This window comes from Symphalangus syndactylus, chromosome 9, assembly GCF_028878055.3.
Source record: "Symphalangus syndactylus isolate Jambi chromosome 9, NHGRI_mSymSyn1-v2.1_pri, whole genome shotgun sequence".
In the NCBI taxonomy this organism is placed as follows: Eukaryota; Metazoa; Chordata; class Mammalia; order Primates; family Hylobatidae; genus Symphalangus; species Symphalangus syndactylus.
The window spans coordinates 87,471,702-87,499,663 of record NC_072431.2 but is presented as its reverse complement, the minus strand read 5'-3'; the positions used below and the strand labels follow the sequence as shown (position 1 = coordinate 87,499,663).

Sequence of the window (27,962 nt, the reverse complement as noted above, 5' to 3'; positions counted from 1 at the left end):
TTTCTCTCTTTAGGTATTTGAGCAATCCCCACACTGTCTTTCACTATCAACCTTTTGAAAGCTCCTTCCACCTGCCCACTCATTCTCCACTTCCAAAATCCCACTCTGACATCATTGGAGTTCTACCTGACCTCCTCAGCACTAGTCCTGTAAAAATACTGCTATACTTTCCTTGTTGATGAGACTGCATTTGTGAGTGTTTTCCCTTGCCCAGCAGGAATAAATTTAACTTAACCAACCAATTATCCCTAATAGGCTTGTGGGACTTTTGGCATTTCCTTCTGGTAAAAGCACCTTGAATTCTCTTGGGAGAACTCATTCATCATCTCGATGCACATGTTTCCAGGCATTACTGACTTTGCTCTCATTTCTAAGTGTGAACACGTGGCTCTAGCCGATGCAACTATTGCGTCCCTCTTGACAGATGAACCAGTGCTGGGCACATGAATCAAGCCAGATGATCAGAAGCAATGAGCATCAACCTGAGGTTAGTTCTAGAGCTATTGGTGAACAGGCATTTTTCTTTCCACTGGGATTGCTAAGCCAGGAGCTTCCTGAGGCCATTTTGAAACTGTATGAAAGAGGCTGCCTGAAACAGAGAGAAAGCAATTCCTAGGGACAGCATTTTTGAGCATAGATCTTTCATTCTTGCATTCTGTTTGGACTTTTAGTTATGTGAATCCATTAGCTCCTTTTTCATTGAAGCTAATTTGAGTTACTGCCTATTGCTTGTAATAAAAAAAATATTAACAGAAAGTCAATAATCGAGTTACTGCTTATTCTGTGTGGACAAAACCCAGCTGGTACCTTAATCTAGTAACTGGGATTGTTTATTCCTCTTGCCCTCCCTTAATCCATTTGCCATAATATTGTTTCCAAATATTTGCTCTTCCTCTACGGTGGGTTATACATCCCCACCCTGTGTTGTGATCTGTCCACATCCTAGGGAAGGAGCACATGAGATCACCTCATTGATGGACTTAGCCCACTGTGCTTTAGCCGATGGGTTATAAATGTCCGTGACATCAGCTTTATTTTACCAGAAGCTTTACATCATATGGTAAATGTGATGTAAAGATGGTCCAGGGTCTTCTGCATTCCTGCCCTCTGCCATGAGAATAGCAGTTCTCCTATAGAAATGTTTTGTCCAGTCTGGGTGCCAGATATCTACAACCTTCATGTATCTTTAGCGAGAAATACTGTTCTTGTTGCAAGCCATCCAGATTTCTTGGAGCTGTTTCTCACTGTTGCAAAAACTAAAGCATCTTAGTTCATCTTGGCCTAGCATTGCCTTGATTTGACAATTCTAATCTCATACTTTTAAATGACAAGGACCTTGTTACCTGCTGCCTGTCTGAATCTCCTAACCCCAAGGGGGAGAAGGGGCAAGAGGATCTGGGAAAGAAGGAGCCAGGGCTGAGAGTCCACCCCTGAGACAGCATGAGTTCAAAGACTGTAGTGCCAGAAGACTCAGAAACAGTAGAAACAACACTGACGACAAAAGCTGGAGGAAAGACAGAAACAGCAACAAACACGTAAAGGTCCAGATCATACATGAAGCAAGGAGCCAAGAATTTAGGACCTAGGGCTCAAAACTACTAAGAGGGCCGGGCGCGGTGGCTCACGCTTGTAATCCCAGCACTTTGGGAGGCCGAGGTGGGCGGATCACGAGGTCAGGAGATCGAGACCACGGTGAAACCCCTTCTCTACTAAAAAAATACAAAAAATTAGCCGGGCGTGGTGGCGGGCGCCTGTAGTCCCAGCTACTCAGAGAGGCTGAGGCAGGAGAATGGCGTGAACCCGGGAGGTGGAGCTTGCAGTGAGCCGAGATTGCGCCACTGCACTCCTGCCTGGGCGACAGAGCCAGACTCCGTCTCAAAAAAAAAAAAAAAAAAAAAAAAAAAACTACTAAGAGTAGGAGAATTAAACCTGGCTGATCTGGGAATGGTATAGGGTGGGAAAGTGAATCTTGATTACTTTGTTAAGTTCACATTAAACGTCCTTGATGGACCAGAAATCACCTCTACCCACATCCCCTCACATTCCCCCCAGTGTTGGGATATCCCAGTGGGTTGCTTTGATGCACTTTAAGCCACTCTTAAGGTGGCAAGAAGATTCATTAACAGTTTTCCACCCCATATCCTTTCAGTCACCACTGGCAGTAGAACTGAGTGCAGTGCTGGCCAAAGTCCCATCTTTCTCTCCCACATGCCCAATTATTTCTTCCTTTCACATGGTTGGTGTGGGAAGTTGGAATGGGGTGTTGGAGTTTCACATTGGGCTCTTTGTGGAGAAGCCCTGAAGAAAGCTGTAGAAAAAAGGACAGAATCCCGTGGTGCTGACAGCCGAAGGTAGAATGCTGCAAATTTGATACCTTTTATGCTTTCCATGAAGTTATATTTTCCCTAGTAGTAGTTTTCCTGATTTCCAAAAGAGTGGGTTAGGCTCAGTTGTCAGGAGGAAAACCAGCCAGGTCTTCAATTCAGATTGCCTCCCTGAATCCTTTGCCTGTTTGCATTTGTGTTTTGCTATACTTGGCATGCCAGAGGGTGTCATGGTGGTGATCAGGAATGTTAAAAGCAGTGGGAGGGGTCATAGTTGCTATGAAATGGTGCTGTGGGTAAAGAGTACAATGAGTTGTTAAACCCCATTCTGTGCAATGGAAGGGTAGGTGGACCCATTATAAATAAAGCCTGTCAGATGTGTGGCAATAAAGGTGCTTTATTAGAGACCCATCTGTAAGATCTATCCATGGGTGAAGAGTATGAAAGAGAAGAATGAGGGCATGTGCACTTAGAGACAAAGACTTTGAACAGTGCTCTTCAAGGCTAAAAATAAGGCCCAGATGCAGGTGCCAGGGGAAGTGAAAAACTTCCCTCATGTACGGTGTGGCTGTGGCCAATGGGAATGGAGTAAACTGCTGTAAGGTGGGTGGGTGGGGGTAGGGGTGAGATTTCTAATACTCTGCTTTTATTTTGGTGACTAGCTACATGTACTAAATTGCTATGCTATTACATTCTGAACTCCCTGTATACTTTCTTATTTGTTGTTTTACCGTGCCCCTCCCCCATTCCCTGCAACTTAGCACAAGCATTGTTCTTTGTTCTGTGGGTGATAATTGCTGAATAATAACAATTATGGCAACAAATGGTTAATTAAATGAATGAATGGTATAGATCCATACAGAAGTACTATCAGGTAAAAATAGCCTTAACACCAAGCTGTTTTCATAAAGTAGATTCATTTATGGATTTTTTTATTATTGTTAGAGACAGAACTTCTTTTAATGAAAAAAATGTTAGATGATAGCCAGTAAAACACATTTAATTGTTAATTCTGGGCTTAGAAGAAGAAGATACAATAAAAAGGAATATCGCCAATAGGTTTTACAGCAATCATTTGAAAAGGCAATCATTTTCCCAAGCAGTTCACATTTGATCACCTCCATTAAGGACTTCACACAAGGGAACTATTGCATCTTTCTAACACAGGGACCGGAGGTATTCAAGCCATTGTCATCTAATAGCAAAGCCCTTAATCCTGCCCGCCTACCTTCTAATCTTATATGCACTATTGTTAGTTTGTAAGGCTAGAGAAAAACATGCATAGTTAACTAATTATTTAGGACTCCAGGGTAATTCTTAAAGGAGAGGGTGTTAATTCCCAGGCACCCCTCAGCAAACCTCTGCGGATGTTTTTCTTGCATCAAAGTAAAAAGTTCATGTATCATTATAGGGTACAGTCTCTGAAGATCTATTCCATCCCAGAAAAAAATGCCTTTGAAGAATTTAGGCGATACACAGTCCCATTAATGGTGTATTGCACAAAGTAATTGTGCACACAGAATCATTACATTTATAAGGAAGTTTGAACACTTTTGAAATGAGGGCTGTTGGTTTTTGTTTTGCTTTGTTTTATTTTGTTCTTGGTAGCTTCCAGTACTATTATGTTCATCCCATGATTGAAGATAGTCTTAGGGTTCATTTTTTAATTTTTTACTCCCAAAGAGCCAGTTATAATTAGGTTAGTAAAGCCTAATTTATTTCCATCTCTGTCCATCCAACAAGTTTGGTTAAACAGTACCAAAGCTAGTAATTAGAAACCAGAAACTCTGCTACCCACCCACCATTAGTAAGGCAGGTACATGGAATTATTTTGGTAGTAGCAGAAATGGGTAGGTCTTTTTTTTTTTTTTTTTTTTTTGAGACGGAGTCTCACTCTGTCACCAGGCTGGAGTGCAGTGGCTCTATCTTGGCTCACTGCAACCTCCGACTCCCTGGTTCAATCGATTCTGCTGCGTTAGCCTCCCACGTAGCTGGGATTACAGGCATGCGCCATCATGCCCAGCTAATTTTTGTACTTTTAGTAGAGATGAGGTTTCACCATGTTGGCCAGGATGGTCTGAATCTCCTGATCTTGCGATCTGCCCGCCTCGGCCTCCCAAAGTGCTGGGATTACAGGTATGAGGCACTGCACCTGGCATGGGTAGGTCTTTATATATTCACATTATCTTATCAATTGTTAGCTAACAGATGATTGCAATTGGGGAGCATAATATTTTGCCTCACTTAGCACAGCATTTTAATCTATCACCCGCTTAACAGGTATTCACTGAGATACTTTACAAGGCACTGTAGGGATACACATCATAAAAAGTAATTCCCACCTTCAAGAAACTAATAATCTCTTGTTCTAACCAATGAAAAAGAAAATAAATACTCAGTCCCTTTCTGATTCCAGGTCAGATCACCAGTCTTTTGGGAAATTTAACCAGAATAATGCTGGAAATGGGAACAAGAAGCTGGTTTTAGACGACAGGGGGAGAGAAGCAGTTGAGTTCCAGGTGTGCTTATTTTGAAGTGAGAGAGTGGGAACATTTGAATGGTAATATCTCAGAAACAGCTGAAAATAGAAGTTTGGAGATCACAAGTGTGTATGTACTATATCAGGATAGAGTGATCAAAGAAAACGAGGAAAGGAACAAGGTCCCTGAGCAGCCAAGTGTAGTGATAGACAAACAGACGCCCCGGAATAGAGCTGCAGATCAGGACTGTGGTTAGGTAATTGGAAAGAAAGGAAAACGCAGGAGAGAAGTTGGAAAAACATAAATAGTTGTTTCCAAGCTGAGCTTCTAATTTCCCTTACATTCTAAATAGTCATAGAGTACTACTACTACCTCTAAAGTCACAAAGTGTCTGAGAGGCTCAGAAGATCAAGAGCCAAGAAGACATTCAATTGACATTAGTGACGATGGTAAAACAAATAAAAGCTATTGAAACCGAAAGACCAAGAACTTGTCAGTTACTAACTTTATCATATAAAGCCTTGCATCCCTGCGAAGAAAATGGGGGGCAGAGGTACTAATGAACCCCTAGTTAGGGAATCGATCTCGGAAGGGATATTTATTTGTAGATTATTTTCCAAGCTTTAGGTAATAAATAAATAAGCAAATACATAAATTAAAAGTCATGTGGAATACTACAGCAAGATGCAGATGAAGGAGTTTAGTACAAATCCATTTCAATCAGAAAATAAGAAGACACCTCAACGTGCATGTCTTTGCATGGATATTCAGCATGTCTCCTTAAACTACAGAAAGAAAAGAGCCTGCTCTGAGTGCAAGATGGTATTTTATTTTGATGTCTAAGCTACTAATGATCCTCCTGGATTCCACAACCATTTCTTTAAATCCTTTTGCAGCTCAGTTTTGAAGAATTATGTCAGTTTTTTAGTCTTCTTGCCTACTTCTCTAGATTCCAGAAAATTAGTTCACTAACAGAGTAAATATTTTTTGGGGCACCGTGGCAAAATTTTGGTTGTCAGACAAATTAAGTCACAGCATCCCACAGGGAAGCCATATCAGAGGAATACAGAAATGGGAAGAATGAGGCTAAATGCCACTACATTTAAATGCTGGGTGTAGCCCAGGAGGCTCTGCACAGGAAGCCTGTTCTGACTTCTATGTATGTAATTGTGTGCTCCAGGCATGTGAGTGCTGTACGCTGTGTCCTGTGTCTAAATGCTTCATGTTGCCTGCTTTCAGTCCCTACAGGTTCATTTCTCATCTATACTATTCTTGTCCCAGAGTGTAAAACACCATGAGGATTTTACTAATTGGAAAACACCCCAATATAATTAGTCTGTAGGAAACTCCAAGTTTACAGATGGCATTTATCACTGTTAAAAGAATAAGCAAAAATATTATTTAAAAAAACTTGGCGCACCAATGAACATTTGTCTGAAAGAGAAAAGGATTCTTTATACACGGTGCAAGTGCTTCAGAGTGGTTTTCATGCTGTATACAGCTGTTTTGAGGGTAAATGAGGCTTTCTGAAAAATGAAAAGGAAGAAAAGGAAGGAAACTAACATTTCAAACAACATGCTATGTGTTAGTTGCTGTAGTAGATGCTTCATAGGCATCATTTCCATTTTATTTCATTTGTGAGAAGCTTTAACTACATTTGCAATTGGCAGAAATTTCAATTTTCATTAGGGAAATAATAAAAGGAATTGAGGATGACTGGAAGGACAAGGTGGCATTGAAAGAGATATTTTAAGCCAAGGTACATTTGGCAGGCGGCATGGAATTGAGGAGTCTGAGAGACACCATAGGCCAAAACATTCATAGTCATCTCTAAGAGCAAGGCTGTTTTCCAAGGAAGTACAATGGCAAATGTTGGTTGGATGAATCATAATTAGGTAAGAGGAAACAATTAAACCTGTATTAAAGAGGACAAGGAGAGTAAGCAACGAACGAACTGAAAGGAAAACTGAGAAATTAAGAATATGAGCTGGGCACAGTGGCTCACGCCTGTAATCCGAGCACTTTGGGAGGCCGAGGTGGGTGGATCACCTGAGGTCAAGGGTTCGAGACCAGCCTGGCTAACATGGCGAAACCTGGTTTCTACTAAAAATACAAAAATTAGCCGGGCATGGTAGCACATGCCTGTAATCCCAGCCACTCGGGAGGCTGAGGACGAGAATCCCTTGAACCTGGGAGGCAGAGGTTGCAGTGAGCCAAAACCATGCCACTGCACTTCAGCCTGGGCAACAGAGTGATAATCCATCTTAAAAAAAAAAATTAAGAATATGGGCATTGCCTAGCTGTTCTCCAAACATCTGTAAAAATTTATATGTAATTTATATATAAATATAAAGAGTATTTATATACTCTTCCCTCAATCTGGTCATAACTTGCGTATCATCAAAACTTTAAATTGTTTGCCAAACTCAAAATTAAACTAGGCTTTTAGAAGTCAGGATCACAGTTGCTCTGGAGGTAGGCAATAGCTGGACAGAAGCCCAGGTGAGGATTCCTGGGAGCTGGCACAGTTCTGCTCTTGGTCTGGCTGCTGGTTACACACAGGGGTTCAGTTTGTGGAAATTCATCAAGTTATACAATTATGATATGTGTTCTTCTCTGTATACATACTAGACTTCAATAAAAAATGCTTCACAATTTAAATAAAGTATCTTGTTACAGATACTTTGAGTTTTCCTGATTACTTCTGTGTCTGTGCATCTTTTTTATTTTGTTGGTCATCAGTATTTCCATTCCATGCATAGATGAAAAGATACTTCAACCTATCATAGTAAAATTTAAATTTTCAAAGTTAAAGAAAGAATTCAGCAAGGCATACACATACAGACACACACACACACACACACATATTTTACACATAAATAGAATACAAAGTCTACTTCACCATGTTATCAAACCAAATTGGGGTCCACTGGCCAGTGCAATAAGGCAAACATCCACACTGAGATTTGCAGCAGGAGAAACGAGGGCGTTTACTTGCAGGGCACCAAGTATGGAGACTTGGGCAGGTCTTGCTTCAGCCCTGACCTCTCCAATGGCTTACAGGTAAGGGTTCTTAAAGGTGGGAAGGCGGAAGCTGCAGGCAAAGTCATAAATCAGTAATGGAGGCTCTACATTGGTTTGACTTTAAAAGGTAGGACATCTCAAAGCAGGGGCCATGAGTCATAGGTGGATTCAAAGCTTTTCTTATTTGTGATTGGTTAAGGAGGTGAAGCTTTGTCTAAAACTTTCGGGTTATCAGAAAAGAATGCTAGCTCTGGCTCATGAACGTGACCTCCTCTAGGCCCCTCAGGAAGAAATTTAGAACAAAACATGGCAGTCAAGATTCAGTCCTCAGCTCTCCCATCATTTGAGGTCTGTGCCAGCAGATTCGTTTGGTGGGGGTCTGGGTTTCTGAAGAACGTATGTATATCTTAAGATATGAAACATCTGTTAAGATGCTATCTTTAGTTTCTATAGGGAATGATTCTCCTGACTCTAGCTTCCTTGGCTATTGTTTTAGGCTGCCATTACCTTCTTATTTATCAAGTTGCTTATTTACTTCTCAGGCCTACCTAGGTGCCTGGAATTTCCCTTGACAGAACTCAAGATTTTTCTTTATTTTCATGCTTGCCAGGGGTTGGGAGTTGGTCACAGGTTGCTAAGAGAGCTCCCTGTTCTGTCTCAACCATAGGAAAAATTTCACCTAAGTTAATTCTAAAGAAAAAAAGATCAGACTTCAGATCTCACCTTCACAATATTAAATGATATATTATCATAAAGGCAAAAGAAATACTATTCCATATTAAATAATTCCAAAATAAACCTCATATATAATCTTTCTATAAAATGTATCAAAAGCATTTCCAGTTAATTAATAAAAAGAAAAAGAAAATTATCATGTAAATAAATTGCAGGTTAACGTTAACACCTAAAAGTAGAATTTAAAACTAGTGCACATATCAAAAATCATTCTAAGTAAAAAGTCTTTAGGGAAATTAAAGTATACAGAATATATAACACAATAAAAAGGGGGGAAGGGAATAAAAAAAGGGAAAGTAAATCTAAGGTAACAACATTAAGTTGGATGTGCAATTTACATCAAAAACGTATAAATATATTTAATTCTCTCACTAAAAGATTAGGTGAAGGCTAAAGTGGACTAAAATAGACAGCTTCAAAGATGGTCATTGGAGCATTCCTCTTAATAGCTAGAAGCATAAATTTCCACCTATTCCTTCATCTTGGCTTGAAGTAAGGGACCAAGATGAGACACTTTTTTGACCAAATTGTGTATGGAACAAACACAAATGTCTTCCATGTAACAACAAACAAACAGGAAATAGGACAACATGGGAAAAGGCAGGAGTTCAGAAGAGGGAGCACCATTCTGAGTTAATAGATTAAATTCATTCATTTAATTTTATTATTTCCCAAAACCCTCCTAAAATCCCATTAAAAAAGACATTTACAAAGAGCACATAAATCAACAAGAACATTGAGAACATGGGAGAAGACAACAGCAACACATTTCTTGAAAATGGATGCAAGGAAACAGACAAGGTGTAAACAGGCCAGTCATGGAGGAAGCTGAGAGCCCGCAGCGGTGTGTGGCTTGGTTATGGCAAAAAGGGAGTTGGAGCTGAAATCCTGGCCACACATTTCTCCAGCCCAGCATGCACCCAGACATGGGGCTATGTCTGCCCTGAAGAAGGGGTGCCTTTGCTAATTCATTCAAAGCCATCGTGGGCTCAGCAACTGCCTTTGTCTAGAAGGGCATTGTTATCCATATACTCATACACCTCAGTGGGGGCTCTCCTGAGAGTTCAACCCAGTTTACACTCAGAATCCTCAAAATGCTTGAGAACTGTCAGCACTAAATCTCTAACTCTCTGGCTCATGGGGCATAGAAAGCTGCTAAATTAAGGAGAATCACGTAAGTTGTTTGGGAAGCACCTACATCTCCTGACTCCTTACTCCATACATGAGGCAGCTGACCCTCACTGCTGCTCCCTCATCCTCTCTCCTAGATTTCTGAAGGTTTTTTTCCCCTAGAGACTGTAAAAACAGGTTCTCTGGACTGGGAGTACACTTGAGAACCTTTGGATCTTATCAAAATCAGGGGAATTAAGTAGACTGCCGGCACACAGAATGCTGACTCCCAAGACACCTCCTCCCAGCCTCACGCCTTTTCTTTGCTCTCGGAAAACCGGCAATCAGACCTTAACCTAACAGGCAAGATGCCTCTCTGGGGAATGTGCCCAGACCAAAAGAACAGATCTGAAAATACTGACATCAAGGCAGCCCGACCAGTGGCCCACCCAAAATATCTTAAAGTGAAGCTCAGAGTTGACAAGCTCCACCACACCAGCATGGGTTTAGAGCTTCCACGTGGCTTTCTTTCCTCCCACTCTTTATCTTGACCATGCCATCAAGAATGGCCATACATATGAGGAAAGCTCCTTATGTGGAGGCTAGGCAAACAGAAGGATGGGGGATAGTTTCGTAATTAGGAGGGTGTTAAAATGCACTCTGAGGAGTTGAATTTAGAGCAAACTCTTGAATGAAGCAAGAAAAGGATGCATGCAAATATCTGGGGGAAGAGCATCAGGCCAAGAGCAGAATAGGTGTGCTAAGACAGCATACTGTCTAGGGTACATGAGGACCAGCTAGCTTGCCAGTGCAGGTGGATTCACAGGTAATAAGTAAGAGGAGAGTGGTGGAAGCTGAGGTCAATGGGGGAGACCCCTTGTGGGGAATGGACCTTGGTAGATGTGATCAGCTGTGATAAGGGATTTGAAATTGTCAGTATGATGTGAAATTGTTATTGTGATATAAAGGAATTACAAGGTTTTGAGTAGAAAAGTGGTATAATACGTGACCTAGTTCAGCTTTTTTTTTTGAGATGGAGTCTCACTCTGTCGCACAGGCTGGAGTGCAGTAGCACCATCTCAGCTCACTGCAGCCTCTGTCTCCCCAGTTCAAGCGATTCTCCTGCCTCAGCCTCCCGAGTAGCTGGGATTACAGGCATGCGCCACCACGCCTGGCTAATTTTTTGTATTTTTAGTAGAGACGGGTTTCACTGTGTTAGCCAGGATGATTTTGATCTCCTGACCTCATGATCTGCCCACCTCGGCCTCCCAAAGTACCGGGATTACAGGCGTGAGCCACTGTGCTGGGCCCTAATTCAGCTTTTATTTATTTATTTTTAATGTTTTTTAGAGATGTGGTCTCACTATGTTGTCCAGGCTGGCCTCAAACTCCTGGCCTCAAGCCATGCTCCCACCTCCAGCTCCCACAGCACTGGGATTACAGGCATGTGCCAGGCTGAAATTCAGATTTTAGAAGGATCTCTTGACTGCAGAGTGAAAAATGGACCGCAGACTGGGCAGGAATGGAAGCACAAAGACGGGTTTTTGGAAGCTATTCTAATAGTCAAGGTGAGAGATGATGTAGCTTGGACTAGAGTCAAAGCGATTGGAGCAGTGAGAAGCAGCTCTATTTGGGTCTAATCATAAGGTAAAAAATGGCCCTAAGGATTTTTGTCCAAGCAACTTGAATGGAGATGCCATTTCCTGAGTGGGGAAGACTGCGGGAGGAGCAGGTTTGAAGAAAAAAAGTTAAACAAGTAGTTTTGTTTTTGACAAGTTAAGGTGTAGATATTCTCAGATATCCCATTGCAGATACTGAGTACACAATTGTTTATAAGACTCCGCCCGTCAGGGCAAAGCGGCAAAGCTGGAGGTTGGAGCTAAAATTTAACCTGCCAAAAAGTCATGGAATTGATTGTCAATGTGTAGGAAATAATTGTTGGCTGAGAAAGCATAGCTTGCAAGACTGGGCCCTGGGGCACTCTAATATTTAGAGGTCAGCGAGATGAGGAGGACACTGTACAACCCAAAGAAGGGGCAGCCAGTGAGGATAGCAAAACCAAGAGTGTGGTGTTCCTGAAGTCAGTATAGCTTCCACATAAAATCTGTTATTGCCAAGTTTTAAACACTTGGTAAAAGTCTGCACCAGAAATACATCAGTATGTTCTCACATAACACTTAAAAAATAAATGTACAGAAAGAGCACAAAGTAAAGGTCCTCATGATGGCCCAATCTTATTTTCTAGCATAGAAGTAAACCTTTTTTAACTATACATTGTATATATCTTCCAGTCAATTTCCTCAATTTTATGTGCATGTGTTTGTGTGTGTGTATGGCGGGGATGCATACATAGTCATGTATTTTTGTATATATATATATATATATATTTGTGTGTGTGCATAATTTTTACTCTTTATATAAATGGGATCATTTGTTCATAGTGTGTGAAATTTCTCTCTATACTTAAGAATGTGAAATTTCTTTCTATACTTAAGAATGTGTCATGTTTCTATACTTAAGAATGTGTCTATACTAAAGAATGTGACATGAAGAAAAACACATGGTTTTTCTTCATGTCAATATGTGTAAATTCATGTCATTTTTCTTTAACTTGTACAGATTATCCTACAGTATGGAGGCACCATAATCCATTCAAGCACACTCCTATTGATAAACATATGTAATGTTTCATGTTTTCACAATTAAAACAATGCCATAGTAAAAATTTTTGCACACACTTTGTGTATACTTATTCCCAGGGATAGAGCTCTATGCATAGACTAGCCAGATTTATGGTACACATTTTTAAAATGTTGATAGATACTACCATATTCCTTGACAACACTGAATATTATCAATCTGGTATGCTGCCACTCTGGTAATAGATACTTGGTGTGATTTGCATTTCCCCAGTTACTGGTGAAGTTGAGTCGAGTATCTGTTCATGATTTTGGACTGTTTGTATTTCTTCTCTGGGGATTGCCCATTCATTTTTTCAGATTTTTCTAAGGAATTGATTTTCTCCATCTAAGAAGGTCTTACCTAACTCATGATTCTAAAGATGTTTAATCATATATTCTATTGGTTCTTTACAATTTTATTTTTTATTGTTAGATGGTTAATCCTCTTGGAGCTAATTTTATGTACAGTGTTATGAAGTGATCTAACACTTTAGGTTTTTTTCCCCGAGTGAACAATGAATTTTCCTAACACTTCAACTAAAATTTCTATTTCTTTTTCCCTACTCACTATGTTGCTGCTTGCTTCCCAGTGTTGAAGCAGGGCCTTAAGTGAGAGTTAAGAGTCAAGAGAACCCTTACGTGGCTGGTTCTGATACAAGATACAATTGACATAATCTGTTGTTGGTTTCCTCTGACCATAGCAGTGGCTTCAGATTGACTCTTTCTCTAGGGCACTTCTATGGGCTTCTCAGGAATTTCCTTGCTAGGCACCTGCAGCTGCAACTCCCATGGCCCTGTGGCAGTGCCTCATCTTCACAGTCACTTCCACGTCCCTGACCTTTGCAACCAAACATGTATGTCTAGGTCATCCAGACACACACAAAACTATCCTTTCAAAGAAGAAATGGTCCCACTTTTAATGTGACTCTGAATGTTTTATTAAACATGCCTATAATTGAAAATGCTTTTTATAATTGTATAAACCTAGAATGAATTCCGATTTGCATAGACACACCAAGTATTTTTGCATCATTTTAATATATCCGATGATCTATAAGTGAAAATACTAAGTGAATCAAGAGATGATTGTACTTTTTTGTGTTCAGCATTTCTCCAAAGTTAACGTTTCAGAAAATCACATCAAATGACAAGGTCCATGACTCGCTAGTTCCATGCGCCTGTATTGTTTGTATCTGTAGCTGTCACATCTTGCTGCTTCTGCGTATAGTCATAAATATCCAACCACTTCAGTATGTTTTCTGGTTTTTTTTTTAGTCAGATTCAAGCATTTACATGAAATACATTTTTTCCTTTGATGTTCTTCATATCAGGCCATTATAGTGATTTTCATTTTTCATTTAATTTTTCACTGTGTATGTAGGTAGGATATATAGCAATATGAATTTCTTTTCAGGATATATAGAAGACATTATAAAATACTTGTTATAAAAAGGGCCATTGGATGTGGTAGGGTTGGGAGCTGCTGCTTTCAGAACAAATTCTACACTTTTCAGCTCATTATCCAAACCCCGTATGGTCAGAGCTCTGCCTACTTTTCTAGACTCATTCACCTAGTCCTTCCTCATGTGCACCCTACACACCAGGCATCCAGAATAGCTTGTCATCCCCTGAACATGCCACCCTCATATGTGTCTCTGTGCCTTGCCACTCAACTTCACTACTTCCTGGAGTGCTTTCTACCTCCTGAACCTGGCCGACCCCACTTTGGCCTCCATTTCTCAGCCCAAGGTCCCCCTTCTCTGCAGAGCTTCCCTGTTTTCATCTGACATTGTCAGTGCTGCGTTCCAGTTTATCTATGTACGTTTCTCTTTCCCCACCTGAACTTAGACCTCTGAGCACATGGTTTAAGGACTCATCTAGCTATCCTCAGATTTTCACCCGCCTTTGTGTGGCAAATTGCAGGAATATAGACAGTATTTAGTAAATACATTTGATTCTCACAAGGCCAAGTCAGGAAACATTCATTTTCTGTGGTGATATCAGTCCCCTGGAGAGTAGGGGACAAAGTGACATGAGGACAGGGTGGCAGTTAGGCCAGGAGTGAGGCGGAAAATGAAGCTTCTGTCTGAACATTAAGAACTCCATTCTCCCACTCCTCTCTTTCTCTCACCCACTCTCTGCCAGTTAAATGCACATGATTGAGCTACAGCTAACCAATGAGTGTGGCAGGAACTCAAAGCACCAGGCGAGGCTATGAGAAACTGTGCATGTCTGCAGGGCCCTGGCCAGTGTCCGACAGCTCTGACAGGCACGGGTCTTAAAGAACGTGATGCGGATCTTTGCAGAATATTGGTCATTTGGAAGTGTCCCCAAGTGCCACAGTTATGACATCACAGACAAGAGACATAGAACATTAGACTGTATCTCGGGTATTCCCAGCCCTTCATCCTACCAATGAGATGGCTGAGTCTTGAGAGGGGAGGAGAATTTCCTAAGATCTCTGCCCAGAGATTGCCATGAATGAGGAGGCCCGGCCAGATTACCTGGACTCCAACCTGCACTCAAAGATCGCTAGTGTGGCTCGGGAACGTGCATCAATCAAGCTCTATCATCCTGACTGATGCCTTCTCTCTCATGTCCCAGCAGAGGGGCGCTTGGAGTCACGGTGACAGCTGAAAGCCCCAGAATGTGAAATATAAAAAGTCAAGTAACTGTTTTAATAAGTATATAGCAACTGTAATATCTACATATTAATATATAGATATGGAGATATAAAGCAGTAGAATATAGATTTAAAGGAGTAGAGACATAGAGGGAGTGTATGCCCAGAGAAAATTTCTAAAAAGGGGCACAAGAAATGATCATTATCTCTGAGGACTGCAGAGCTGGGATGTCAGGAGTTTTTCATCTTTTTCACAGCACCTCTTTCTTTTTACCATTTGAATTATTTTTACCATACATGTGTAGTGCTGTAACAGTAAAAAGTAAGTTGTTTTTAAAGACCAGCTATCTCATTCAAAAAATGAATTCAAAGTAAAGGCCTACGGAAAAGCATTTCTGATATTAATAACTCAATTACACAATCAGAATCTTCTTCCAAGGCTTCCAGCTTCCCTTTTGCGGACGGATCTCAGAATTCAGGTTTCCTTCGTTAACATCCCAGGTTGTCTCCATGCTTTGAGGTTTGAAACCATAATATACTATTTCTTTTGTTGAAACACTTCTAATCTTTTCTATAAAAAGTAAAGGCACATATTTCTAAAGATAAAGGTACCACAATGCTATTTTCAATAGGCAGACTCCTGACTTAAAGATTTAAAAAAACTAATTTTTTTCTCTTAACAAAACTAGTACCTGCTCATTGTAGAAAATTAAGAAAACTCAGATGAAAAAGAATGGTACATGTTACAAGTACAGAAGTATTTTTTTCAATTTACATGAAATGTTTATTTCCCAAATCGTGGTGTGGTTCAATTAATGCTTGCTTTTTCATTGAAGAGGAGAAGAAAGAAATGTCTGTGAGTCTCAATAGAATTGTGTGGTACTTACATACGATTAGGATGCAATGTGTAAGAATCCATGTGTTGAATTGCTGCACTCTGTTCATTAAGTCACTGTAGAATTACTGAAAAGCAGAGTAAATGATCCATTGCTTTAATTAGACTACCTTAGGCTATTGAGAGTGGTTTGAACAAAAACTACTATGCTTGGTAGTGGGAAATCTTGGAAGAAAATAGAAGACAAATAGAGGTGGCTAAATGAAATGTCTTGGGAAGAGAAATTCTGACTATCATTTTCTTTTGCCAAGAGGATTCAGCTTTTAGAATTAAAGTACTAGGATTAGTTCACGGCGCCTGATTGCCACATTGGATTAATGTGTTTTTGTTTGTTGATCTCTAGGTTTTTAAAGAAATAGCACCACGAATAGCTGTAGATTCAGAACTTAGCCTTGTGTACCATCAACACAAGAGGGGGAGTTACTGAGTTACCACAGTGACTTGTAAAGATTATTCCATTATTGCAATTATCTCACCTCAATTATCTCACCTCAGGGTTGCAGTTCCAAACTGGGTCTCTGAGAGGGAGAGGAAGCCAGAGAGACATTCTGAGGACAAGAGAGAAAGAAGAGTCATAATCCTCTTAGATAACTGGAGGTTAGTGGAGGAGAGAATGTGAGAAGTGTTCCAGGCCCTGGTGATATCTAGCCCAGCCTCCCTTGCAGACATTTGCTATTCCAGCCAGACCTTTCGTTCATGTAAACCAGACACCAGGCCGGGTGCAGTGGCTCACGCCTGTAATCCCAGCACTTTGGGAGGCCGGGGTAGGTGGCCAGGGATCGTGAGGTCAGGACATCGAGACAATCCTGGCCAACATGGTAAAACCCCATCTCTACTAAAATACAAAAAATCATCTGGGCATGGTGGTGTGTACCTGCAGTCTTAGCTACTCGGGAGGCTGAGGCAGGGGAATCACTTAAACCTGGGAGGTGGAGGTTGCAGTGAGCCAAGATGGCGCCAGTGCACTCAAGACTGGTGACAGAGCAAGACTCCGTCCTCCCCCCCAAAAAAAAAAAAAAACACCAGACACCAGTTTTGCAAGTCTAGGAGGTAGGACACAGCTGTAAACTGTAACACCTGTTGGAAGGCCAGGAGCTGTGAGAAGGTTTCTAGATTCTACAGTGGAATTTAGTCATCCCAGGTGAATCTTCATCTCCTGGTGCAATGGTTGGAGACCCATGTGTAAAACACAGGCAAAAAGGAGAAGGGGCTCAATTAAGACATCCCAGAGAAATTATCCATCAACAGCAGAAAGCTCAGTAGATGGGCAGAAGAGAGGCACTTCACTACGTGGTTTTGGGGCCAAACTTGTCAAATCCTTCATAAAAGAGTGTGGCTGAAGTGGAGAATGAGGTGGGGGAATCAAAAGCGGGATTTGAGAGCTGGAGCTTGGGCACCAGCCCTTTCATCTCCATGTGAATTAATGAATACATGATAATCTCTTAAGATTTTGTTTCTCATAGTGTGATCCCAGAGGTGTCTAAAAGAACAGACAACTGGCCGGGTGCGGTGGCTCACGCCTGTAATCCCAGCACTTTGGGAGGCTGAGATGGGTGGATCAGGAGGTCAAGAGATCAAGACCATCTTGATCAACACGGTGAAACCCTGCTTTACTAAAAATACCAAACTTAGCTGGGTGTGGTGGTGTGCACCTGTGTTCCCAGCTACTTAGGAGGCTGAGGCAGGAGAATCGCTTGAACCTGGGAGGTGGAGGTTGCAGTGAGCCGATATCGCACCACTGCACTCCAGCCTGGCTACAGAGCGAGACTTCCTCTCAAAAAAAAAAGAAGAAGGAGGAGGAGAAGAAGAAGAGAACCACAAGAATCAAGGACTCCTGGACCTGGGAAAGGATCTTGCTTCATGAAGGAGCCCAGGGCCGGTGCTGTGGTTCCCAGCCAAAGGGAATGCAAACTCATTCTGTAACCCATTTTCTTTCCTGCTGGGACTATTTCTGAGCACAGGCTATGCATGCGGGTACCACTCATGTTTCTTGAAGCTATTTGGAATATTTTGGAGGCTATATCCAAAGGCCATTTCTGGAGTTCTTAGCTAAATGATTAAAATAAACAACAACAACAAACAAACCTAAAATCAACAACATGACCTCTGCCAATTTTCCTATCACCCGTCGTAGGAATCTCTGGTCAAGAAACTGCAAATATTAATATTTCACTGGGATGTTTGGTGGGAAGGAGGGAGGGAAACGTCCATCCCAAAGCTTCCGAGTGAAATGTTCTGGCAGACACCTCCAGGAGAAAGTGAAAGCTAGAATGGCAGAAGCCATTGGTGGAGAAGGAACATGCAGGCAGAAGTCCCTGGAACCTGGATGGAAAGAAAGTCAGAGTAGACTTCTTCATGGGCTGCAGAAAGAAAAAGGCTTGGCTATGATGACGACTGTTTCCAGCAGGCAAATTTCAGCAGCTTAATCTCAGTCACAAAGGAGATCTTATCCATGAGACAGGGGCTCAGGTGCCACAGAGAAATCTGTCTGGGGACTCTGCAGATGGCCCACATGTGCCAGTGATGAAGACAGATTCCACTGGAGCCACTGAGCACCATCTTAGCACCCTGGGGGGCCAAGAAGCCACACCAGCCCCATGGAAGAGATAATTTGCAAGGCAGCTAATGGCACGCACCATTCTCCTCTCTTCCTTCTCAGCCTTTTTACCTTCTCCAGTGTGATGGAAAAAGAGATTTTGATGGAAACTAGAATACCCATGAAGAAGACAGTAAGGTTGAGGTCATGGAAGATGAAGATTAAAAGTGAAGAAACAGAGCAAGTGGAGGAACAAACACAGAATTAAAGAAATCACAGAAATGCTTGACACTTCAGGTTGAAGATGCTCTCAGTGTATCAGGTTGTGTTTTGTTTTGTCTTTTTACCTTAGAAAATGAGAAGACACACCTATATTTATCCCGACGAAATTTCAGATTTTCAAAGATAAAGGAAAATTCCCAAAGGACACAGACAGTAAAACCAGGTTAACTATAGGATTTGTCTCCAGGCTTCTCTGCAATATAATCATGCCAAAGATCATGGAATAAGATCCACAGAGTTTAGTGGGGAAAGGATGTGGCTCAGGACTTGTAAACTAGGACAATTTATCATCATAGCATCAGAAAATGACAAACGTAGTTTGAGATAGGCAAGTATTCCAAGAGCGAATTACCCATGTTATAGTAAAAATATCCAGGAAGAAGGTGAAAGAGGTAAACAATAGTGATACCAATGAAACAAAGTATCCTAGTGAATAATTGCTGTTTCTGTGGTTATGAGATATACTTAAAATGTCCAAATGGTTTTTAAAGAGAAATTGCAGAGTGAAAAACCTACTTGTAATATCCTGGTTTTAAAATCTGAGATAATTTAATGTAATCTGGGAGATAGAGAAAAAAGAAGAAACTTTTAAAAGCAAGCTGAATTCCTCATCTTATTTGAGGCATTGAGGCTTTATTGTTATTATAACAGAGAAATAAAGGCTTACATGCTTTTAATGAAAGATGTTCTCTAACAGACTCTGAGTAGAATGTATATTTTCCAAATCAGTAGAAATATAAAATACAATAGACTAAAATAAACAAACAAGAAACCAGCAAAAGTAAAGAACACAGCAATAGAATAGCATGAAACGCAACTGCATCAACTAAGATGAATGTAAGTTGATCAAATTTCATCTTTAAAAGATAATACTTTTTAAATTAGGTCAGCAAAACAAAACCTAGCCAAATGTTATTTTCAAAAAAATATGTAAAACAAATTGAAGCAGAAATATTTTTTGAAGAGGTGGACAAAGTCACACCAGATGAATGCAAATAGAAAACAAATAAGAATATTAATACTAGACCAACTAGAATTAAGGAAAAATCTCTTGAACAATGGAGACTTTATAAATAAAATATATAATCCAAAATGAAGATATAATGGTCATGAATAATTAAGGGACCAACAAAAGCACAGCATCCAGAGATATGAAACCAATGTTCTTAGTAATTATCTTAGAATATGTAAACTGAAAACACAGTTGGGGGTTACCTGCTCTTTAATTATATTATTTTGTGAGTTTTAAAACAATTTATTAATGTTTATATTAGGGTTCTTCGCAGAAACAGTATACATATAGAACATATATATCGCTTTCTCTACATTTACATATACTTAGAGAAAGAGATTGATGCATTATAGAAATTGGCTCATGGAGGCTAAGTTGCGTGATATCCTGTCTGCAAGCTGGTGAGCTATGAAAAGCCAGTGTGTGTGTGTGATTCAGTCCAACAGCCTGAGAACCAGGAGTGCCCACCTCTAACATCAGAAGACAGATGTGGGCCAGGCATGGTGGCTTCATGCCTATAATCCCAGCACTTTGGGAGGCTGAGGCAAGTGGATCACCTGAGCTCAGGAGATTGAGACCAGCCTGACCAATATGGTGAAACCCCATCTCACTAAAAATACAAAAATTAGCTGGGTGTGGTGGTTTGCACCTGTAGTCCCAGCTACTGGGGAGGCTGAGACAGGGAAATTGCTTAAACCTGGGAGGCAGAGGTTGCAGTGCACTGAGATTGTGCCACTGCACTCCAGCCTGGGTGACAGAGCGAGACTCTGTCTCAAAAAAAAAAAAAAAAAAAAAAGAAGAAGAAGACAGATGCACTAGTTCAGAGGGAGCAAATTCCCCCTTCCTTTGCTTTTTTGCCCTATTCAGAACCCTTGAGAGAATGGATGATGCCTACTTACATTGGAGGTGGTGATCTTCTCTCAGTCTGCAGATTCAAACGCTAATCTCTTCCAGACCACCCTGACAGACACATCCAGAAATAATTCTTTACCAGCTATTACAGCCTCTTTTATGCATTTGTATTTTCAAGAATTTGTATTTTATTGAATGCTTAACTAAAATTATTTTGGATTTATAATAAGAATATTTAAAGCCAGGAATTTTCTTTTAAGTATGGCTCTGAACATATTTGATTAGTTTGGGTAGTAGTGTGTTACCTACTAGTCTTATAATCTGTGACCTGCTTTAAATTTAAATTTTCTCTTTTACCCAAGACTTATTTAGTAATGTCTACTTTTAATTCCTAAGTAATGAATCCTAGCTTCTTCATATTGCACTCAAAGAATGTGGCCTAATAAAATTTATATACACTTAAAATAAATTGAGAAAATATATTCTTTATTTGTAACATGAATCATTTTTGTCTCAATGTTTTCTCAATTCTTAATTTAATTTTCTAAAATGAGCATTACTATTTTTGTTGAGAAAAAATAATTACAATTAATAAAAATAAACTCAATAACAACAACGACAAAACTAACAACTCAATTTAAAATGACCAGACGACTCGAATAGGTATTTCTCTGAAGAAGATACACAAATGGCCAATAAACACATTAAAGTGTGTTTAGCGTCACTAGTCACTAGCAAAATGCAAAGCAAAACCACAAGAAGATATCCCTTCTCACCCATTAGGATGGCTACTATGAAAATCAATAAATAAATAACAAGTGTTTGTGAATGTGGTAGTCCATTCTTGCATTGCTATAAAGAAATACCTGAGGCTGAGTAATTTATAAAGAAAAGAGGTTTAATTGGCTCGTGCTTCTACAGGCTGTACAGGAAGCATACCTGCTCTTCTGCCTCTAGGAAGCCTCAAGGAGCTTACAACCATGAAAGAAGGCAAAGGGGGAGCAGACATCTCATGTGGTGGGAGGGGGAGCAAGAGAGAGAGAGAGTAGATGGGAAGTGCCACATACTTAAACAACCAGATCCTGTGAGAACTCACTCAGTATCTTGATGACAGCACCAAGCCATGAGGGATCTGCCCCCATGGCCCAATCACCTCCCACCAGGCCCCACCTCTAACACTGAGGATTACAATTCCACATGAGATTTGGCGGGCTCATGTATTCAAACTACATCAGTGAGAATGTAAAGAAATTGGAACTCTTGTACATTCCTGGTAGAAATGTAAAATGATGTAGCCACTATAAAAAACAGTATGGTGGTTCCTCAAAAATTAAATATAGAATTACTATATGATCCAGCAATTTCACTTCTGGGTTTATGCTGAACAGAAGCATAAGAAGGGACTTGAACATATATTTATAAATTCATGTTCCTAGCAGCATTATTCACAATAGCTGAGAGTAGAAAGAAACCCATGTGCCCACGCAGGGATAAATATACACACAAAATGTGGGTACATACACAATGGAATATCATTCAGCCTTAAAAAGGAAGGCAATTTTGTCACATGCTACAACATGGATGGACCCTGAAGACATATGTCAAGTGAAATAAGGCAGTCACAAAAGGACAAATGCTGTATTTTTATTTGTATTTATATGAGGTACCTAGAATTGTCAAGTTCATAGAGACAGAAAGTAGAATGGCAGTTGCCAAGGGCTTGAGTGAGAAAGGAAAAGGAAATAATGTTTAATGGGTAAAGAATTTCCGTTTGGAATGATGACAAAGTTCTGGAAATTGATAATGGTAATGTTTGTACAACATATAAATGTAATTAATGCCACTGAACTGTACACTTAAAAATGATTAAAATAGTAAATTTTATGGTTATGTATATTTTGTCACAATAAAAATAATAATAAAGAGTAAGGAGAGATGCTAAGAAGAGTGGGAGGCGTTACAGGATAAGCCTTGGGAAGCTCCTGAGAGACGGCAATACTCTAGGAGCCACGCCCTGGGTTTGGTGGCTTCCAGTTTGGCCAGAGCTTCCTTTTCTATGAACTGTGTCCTCTCCTTCTCCTTTATCAGTGGCACCTGATGGAGGTGAATGTCTATGGCCACAGTCCCAGGGACAGAAGAGGAGATGGAAGCATTGGTCACATACCTTGTGCCTAGCATCAGTCCAGGGTTTTGTCTGGGTGGAGGGAACCACTCTGCAGAAGTCAGAGGATGACCAGAAAGACAGGAAGAAGATCACAAAGGAGACTAGAAGGGAAGAGGAAATGAAAAAATGGTAAAGGGGAGGAGGTAGTGACAGTGTGAGAAAGAAACCAATGCCCATTCCTCCTTGCAAAACGGTGGGGTAGAGGGAGCAGATAAGATGGTTGCTGAGGCAGCCACGTTCCCCAAAGCTAGAAAACTAAGGGCGGGAGAAGTGAGAAATGGAACAGGAGGCCGCTGCAGTAGCAAGATGTCAAGATGGAAGAGACTTTGTATCCAACTCTCCTCCACTGGGACAACACCTAGTACGTGAGTGCAGTGGCCTTAAGAAGGTAAAGTGCAGAGAGCCACTGCGTTATTACTACCTTCAGTGATTGACCTATATCCAATACACAGAACCCTCTGCTCATTGTAAGAAATGTGTCTGGGGCGTATCATTGTGGGTGTTAACAATTTAACATGATCGATATGTCCTGGTGTAATCCATGGTCAAGAAATAAGATAAGGTTTTGGGGTCAGCACAGTAGGAATGAATCTTACAAAAGAAAGAAATTGCTGGCTCAAAATTGATTGGTCTGCTTCTGAAAAATGAAGTTTTCCATTGCTGTTGAGATCTTTTGATATACTGGCTGAGATTGTCTTTGGTATAGTTTAAGTCATTGTGGAATTTGAAACCTATATTGCTCATTGAATGGAGTTTGGAAAATGAGGTATTTCCTTCTATATTTTAAAGATGATATCTAAAACTTTTTCCTCTAAACTAGAGGCAAAATATGTGATTTCTAGGATATTGTAAATATTAACATTTTCAAATGAAACAGTTACATTGCTCTGATAAATATAAAATGTGTTCTGGAAATGGAATATAAATACTATTGCAACTTGATAGGCAACATCCATTTTTTAAATACATGAACATTTCTTATTTAACAGGGAGAAACTTTACATCATTCACTTCTGACTTATATCACATTTCCATCACACTTCCTCCATCCAGTTGTCTTAGTACAACTTTTATTCTTTATGCTGTCAAATTTCTTTGAAAGAAAAATATGTCCATAAATTAAGATTTATTTTTTATTTTTTTCTGATTAAAACTCTCTAAACTTAAAATTTTCATTTTACTTTATTATAAATCAAAACACCTTAAGCATATAATAAATTTTGATAGATTATTTTTAACCATAAAAAGAAAATTTTATTAGAAATGAAGCTGTTACTAAAATAGACTGGGGGAGAAATTCTATGAGGTCTTTGCTGAAGGTGACTTTCCTGAGTGATATTGACAATTGTTCTTCTGCTTAGAACACCAGACACTTTTGCAACTTGAGTCACTGTACCAGAGTTGGATTTCAGTGGGGTGAATCTTTTGTAAGGTGCATTAAAGGACATCCTGGTAGGCAATTTGAGAAAGCATTAATGTGGCAGATGAGTTCCCATGTGGTTCCGTGTGAGAAAAGAGTACATATGAACCTTGAGGGCCTGAAAACTGATTGCCCTAGGAAGCCTTCATCCAAGCCCAGGGAAGTGAACTTCAATGTACATCACTGCTCAAGGAAAACAGTCTCTAAGGGCAAGTGGGGTATATCCCAGTGGGGGGTGAAATGAAACCATTAAAACTTTACTTTTTAAACTCTCACTTCTAAATTTTCTCCCTTTTCTGTGGTGAAGAATATTTTGGGTATAATTTCTAATACATTGATGAAGTAGAACAAGGGTGTAAATGTGAAAATCTCCCCTGTGGAGCAAGACAGTGATGAACATGATTTTAGAACCATATCATTCTGTCTCAACTTGAAGAACTATCTTGCCTATGATTGAGGTCTGTGAAGCAGGATTTCTCAAAGGAGGGTTCCAGATGAGTCACCAAGGTCTGTGAGTTCTCCACATAACCTATAAACGATGCTTTCACTGTAATGATAACTTGGAAACAATGTAACTATAGTGTAGACTGGAGCATCCGGATGAAAACTCTATCTCCAGACCTCCTGTAGGATTTTGGTGTCCTCTGTGTTATGGGGTCCCCAGGCCTGAATCCTTGGTCCTCTTTGTTTCTCCAGCCACATTTACTCCCTTGCGTCTTCTTCATTCAGTGCCTTGGCTTCAATGCCATCCATATACTCCCTGACTTTTAACTTTAAATCTCCAGCTCAGACCCTCTCCCAAACTTCAGATGCTAGAACCCAACTGATACCCCACTTGGATGCCTACCAGATGTGCCAAAGTTAATCGAGTCAGAACTGAGCTTGTTATTTCTTTCCACTTTGGAACCTGTTCTACCCGCAGCTTCCCCACCTCTGGTGAAGGCAGCTCCATCCTTCCTGAGTGACATTTCCTTTTTTTTTTTTTTTTTGAGACGGAGTTTCACTCTTTCACCCAGGCTGGAGTGAAGTGGTGCGATCTCGGCTCACTGCAACCTCCACTCCCCAGGTTCAAGCAATTATCCTGCCTCAGCCTCCTGAGTAGCTGGGATTATAGGTGCCCTCCACCACACCTGGCTAATTTTGTATTTTTAATAGAGATGGGGTTTCGCCATGTTGGCCAGGCTGGTCTCCAACTCCTGACCTCAGGTGATCCACCTGACTCGGCTTCCCAAAGTGCTAGGATTACAGGCGTGAGCCACTGAGCCCAGCCACCTGAGTGACACTTCTAAACTGTGAGTGAGATCACGCCATAACCCTGCTCAAAGCACTGAAATAGATCCCCATTTCACTCAAAGAAAAAGCCAAAATGCTTACTGTGATTTCCTGGAGTTTTTGCATTCTTCCCTGCTGCTATGCTTTGAATGTTTTGTCCCTTCTGAAATTCATGTAGAAACTTATCTCCAATGTGGCAGTATTGAGAGGTGGGACCTTTAAGAGGTGATTGGGTCATGAGAGCTTTCATGGATTAATGGATTAATGGGTTATCACAAGAGTGGGGCTGGTGGCTTTATAAGAAGACAAAGAGAGACCTGAGCTAGCACGCTCAGCTCCCTCACCATGTGTTGCCTGGAGCAACCCTGGGACTCTGCAGAGAGCCGCCAACTGCAAGAAGTCCCTCACCAGATGCTGCCTCGACCTTGGAGCCGGTCCCAGCCTCCAGAACTACAAGAGATAACTTCCTTTCCTTTATAAATTACCTAGTTTTAGGCATTCTGTTATAAGTAACAGAAAACAGACTAAGATAACCTTTACTTCTGCAACCTCCTCTCTTACTCCTCCACTCCCAGTTCACTGATGTACAGCCACATTGACTTCTCAGCTCTTTCCTGAACACATCAGGTATATCCCCACCTCAAGAATCTGCCCTACCTGGTCCTTCGGCCTGAACTGCTCACTTCTCAACAGCCCCTTGGCTCACACCCTCACCTTTCACAAATGTTTTCTCTCATCACACTTTTCCAATGAAGCCTACCCTGACCCCTATTTCAAATTGCAACCTGCCCCACTCCAGCCCCAGCAGTCCCTAAAGCCCTGTCCTACTCTTTTTTCTTTTTAAAAAAATTGTTTTTAAACACACTATAAAATTTACTTATTAAAATAACTTTTGTTTTCTGTCTCCTCCTGCTGGAATAGGAGTTTCATGAAGACGAGGCTTTTCATTTTGTCCACCGGTGTATGCAACTGCCTAGAGCCTGTCTAGCACATGGTACGTGTTTGAATGAGTGTGCAAGTGAGTGAGTGACTGAATAGAATGCAGAATAGAATGAATCATGCATAGCTCACTGCTTAAAGGAAACTTTCATCATGCTTTAAATAGATAACAGTTGTAGGCCATGTGAGTTCTCACACAGTGCATGGAGCCAAGATTTATAAAATTCAAAGGTCTGCACCAGACAACAATCGAGCCAGGTTTCCATTTCAGGCAGGCACATGGCATCCTGTCCAGCCAGCCCCTCCTGCTCCGTAGTCACTTGCAAAAATTCAAAAGCAGCAACTATCAGAATTACAATGAAGATTTTTTTTTTGTTTTCAATTCCAGAAATAATTGGATTAAATACCCATTTATTATAGATTCAATAATATCACAATGCTGATCTTATTTTCAGATGAACTAGTCATTACAAGTTACTATATGACGCCTCTTCAAAACAGGCATTCAATGATTGCTTGCCAGCAGAATTTGGGTTAAATATGAGGTCTGTTTATCCTGAACTGAAAAAGCCTTGTAGTTATTCATATCACTTTGCTCATCAAACTTGTCCAAACAGGCATTCTCTAAAAATTTCGTTCAAGTTAAAATATAGAAATGGATTAAATAAAGAGTTGAAACTAAAGCTATCTCTTTTATTTCATTAAGCCCAAATTGAATGATTTAGTTTCACCAAAATAACATCAATTATTGTATTACATTAGGGTCATTAATGTGATTTTTTTGTACTTATATTTAAGTTTTGTTTTAGTTTCGTAGTTAAGAGCCATGCTTATAAGAGCATTTATACCTAGTTTCATGTTTTTCATAAAAATTGAGTCCTAACAGGTCTCTATCTGTTATTTACTAGAATGTGGGACAAATTCCACAAGGAAAGTCATAAGGAATAGGCATTACTGAGAAGAAAAAAAAAGTAACAAGGTTGGATTAAGACAAGAAAAGGCAATGAGATCACCCATGTTCCCGTCACTCCATAGAGAGGAAGCCCAGGGCCAGCCAGAACGTGATGGACACACGATGGGGCTTGTGTCCCAGTGCAGGGGCCCTTTCCCATGCGGAAGTTCCTCCTTACAGAGCAAGTATGCAAATGTTGTCTTGTCAATGGGGAAGATAACCCCAGCAGGGTGCCAGCAGCTGGGATATGGATGCCAGCTATTTGCAGGAGTGGTCTGGAAAGGACGGTTCAGGCCCTGCCATCAGGGGAAGGAAGTTGCTGGTCCCAAGAGAAAGGGGGATCCCTGGTCCCTGTTTGCTCATTGCCCAGGCAACGCAGCATGCAAGCATGATGATTCTACTTGGTATATCACCGTGTTTGATGTATTTTAAATAACAGTATAATAAAAATCATTTAAATCAGTAACAGATGTTTGTTACTTTCCTTTAATAAGTTCTACACAAAACTCAAGTTTTTAAATGTTGTCGGATTACCAATGGCATTTGGTGGGATGCCAAAAGCCATTGGTGTTTGCTGAAAAATTGCCTCATCCCACCAAGATATCTTAGTTTACTATCAGCAAGTATTTTAGGAGACCTGATTACTATACTATGTAAGACC

General features: G+C 40.5%; 1 protein-coding gene across 2 annotated transcripts in view; it reads right to left on the bottom strand.

Moving 5' to 3' along the window:
* Positions 1-27,962, bottom strand: part of LOC134731437 (uncharacterized) — a 134,174-nt gene that overhangs the window by 40,768 nt on the left and 65,444 nt on the right. The window contains exons 3-5 of one of the 2 annotated variants that reach the window (XM_063609628.1): positions 22,719-22,819; positions 16,349-16,420; positions 15,863-15,940 (exon numbers count right to left, since the gene is read on the bottom strand). In XM_063609628.1, coding sequence (XP_063465698.1) covers positions 16,364-16,420; positions 22,719-22,819 — 158 coding nt within the window. In that variant the 3' untranslated portion in view covers positions 15,863-15,940; positions 16,349-16,363. Of the gene's footprint in view, positions 1-15,862; positions 15,941-16,348; positions 16,421-22,718; positions 22,820-27,962 lie in introns of those variants that run through there. The other variant, XR_010113704.1, reaches the window with a different exon arrangement.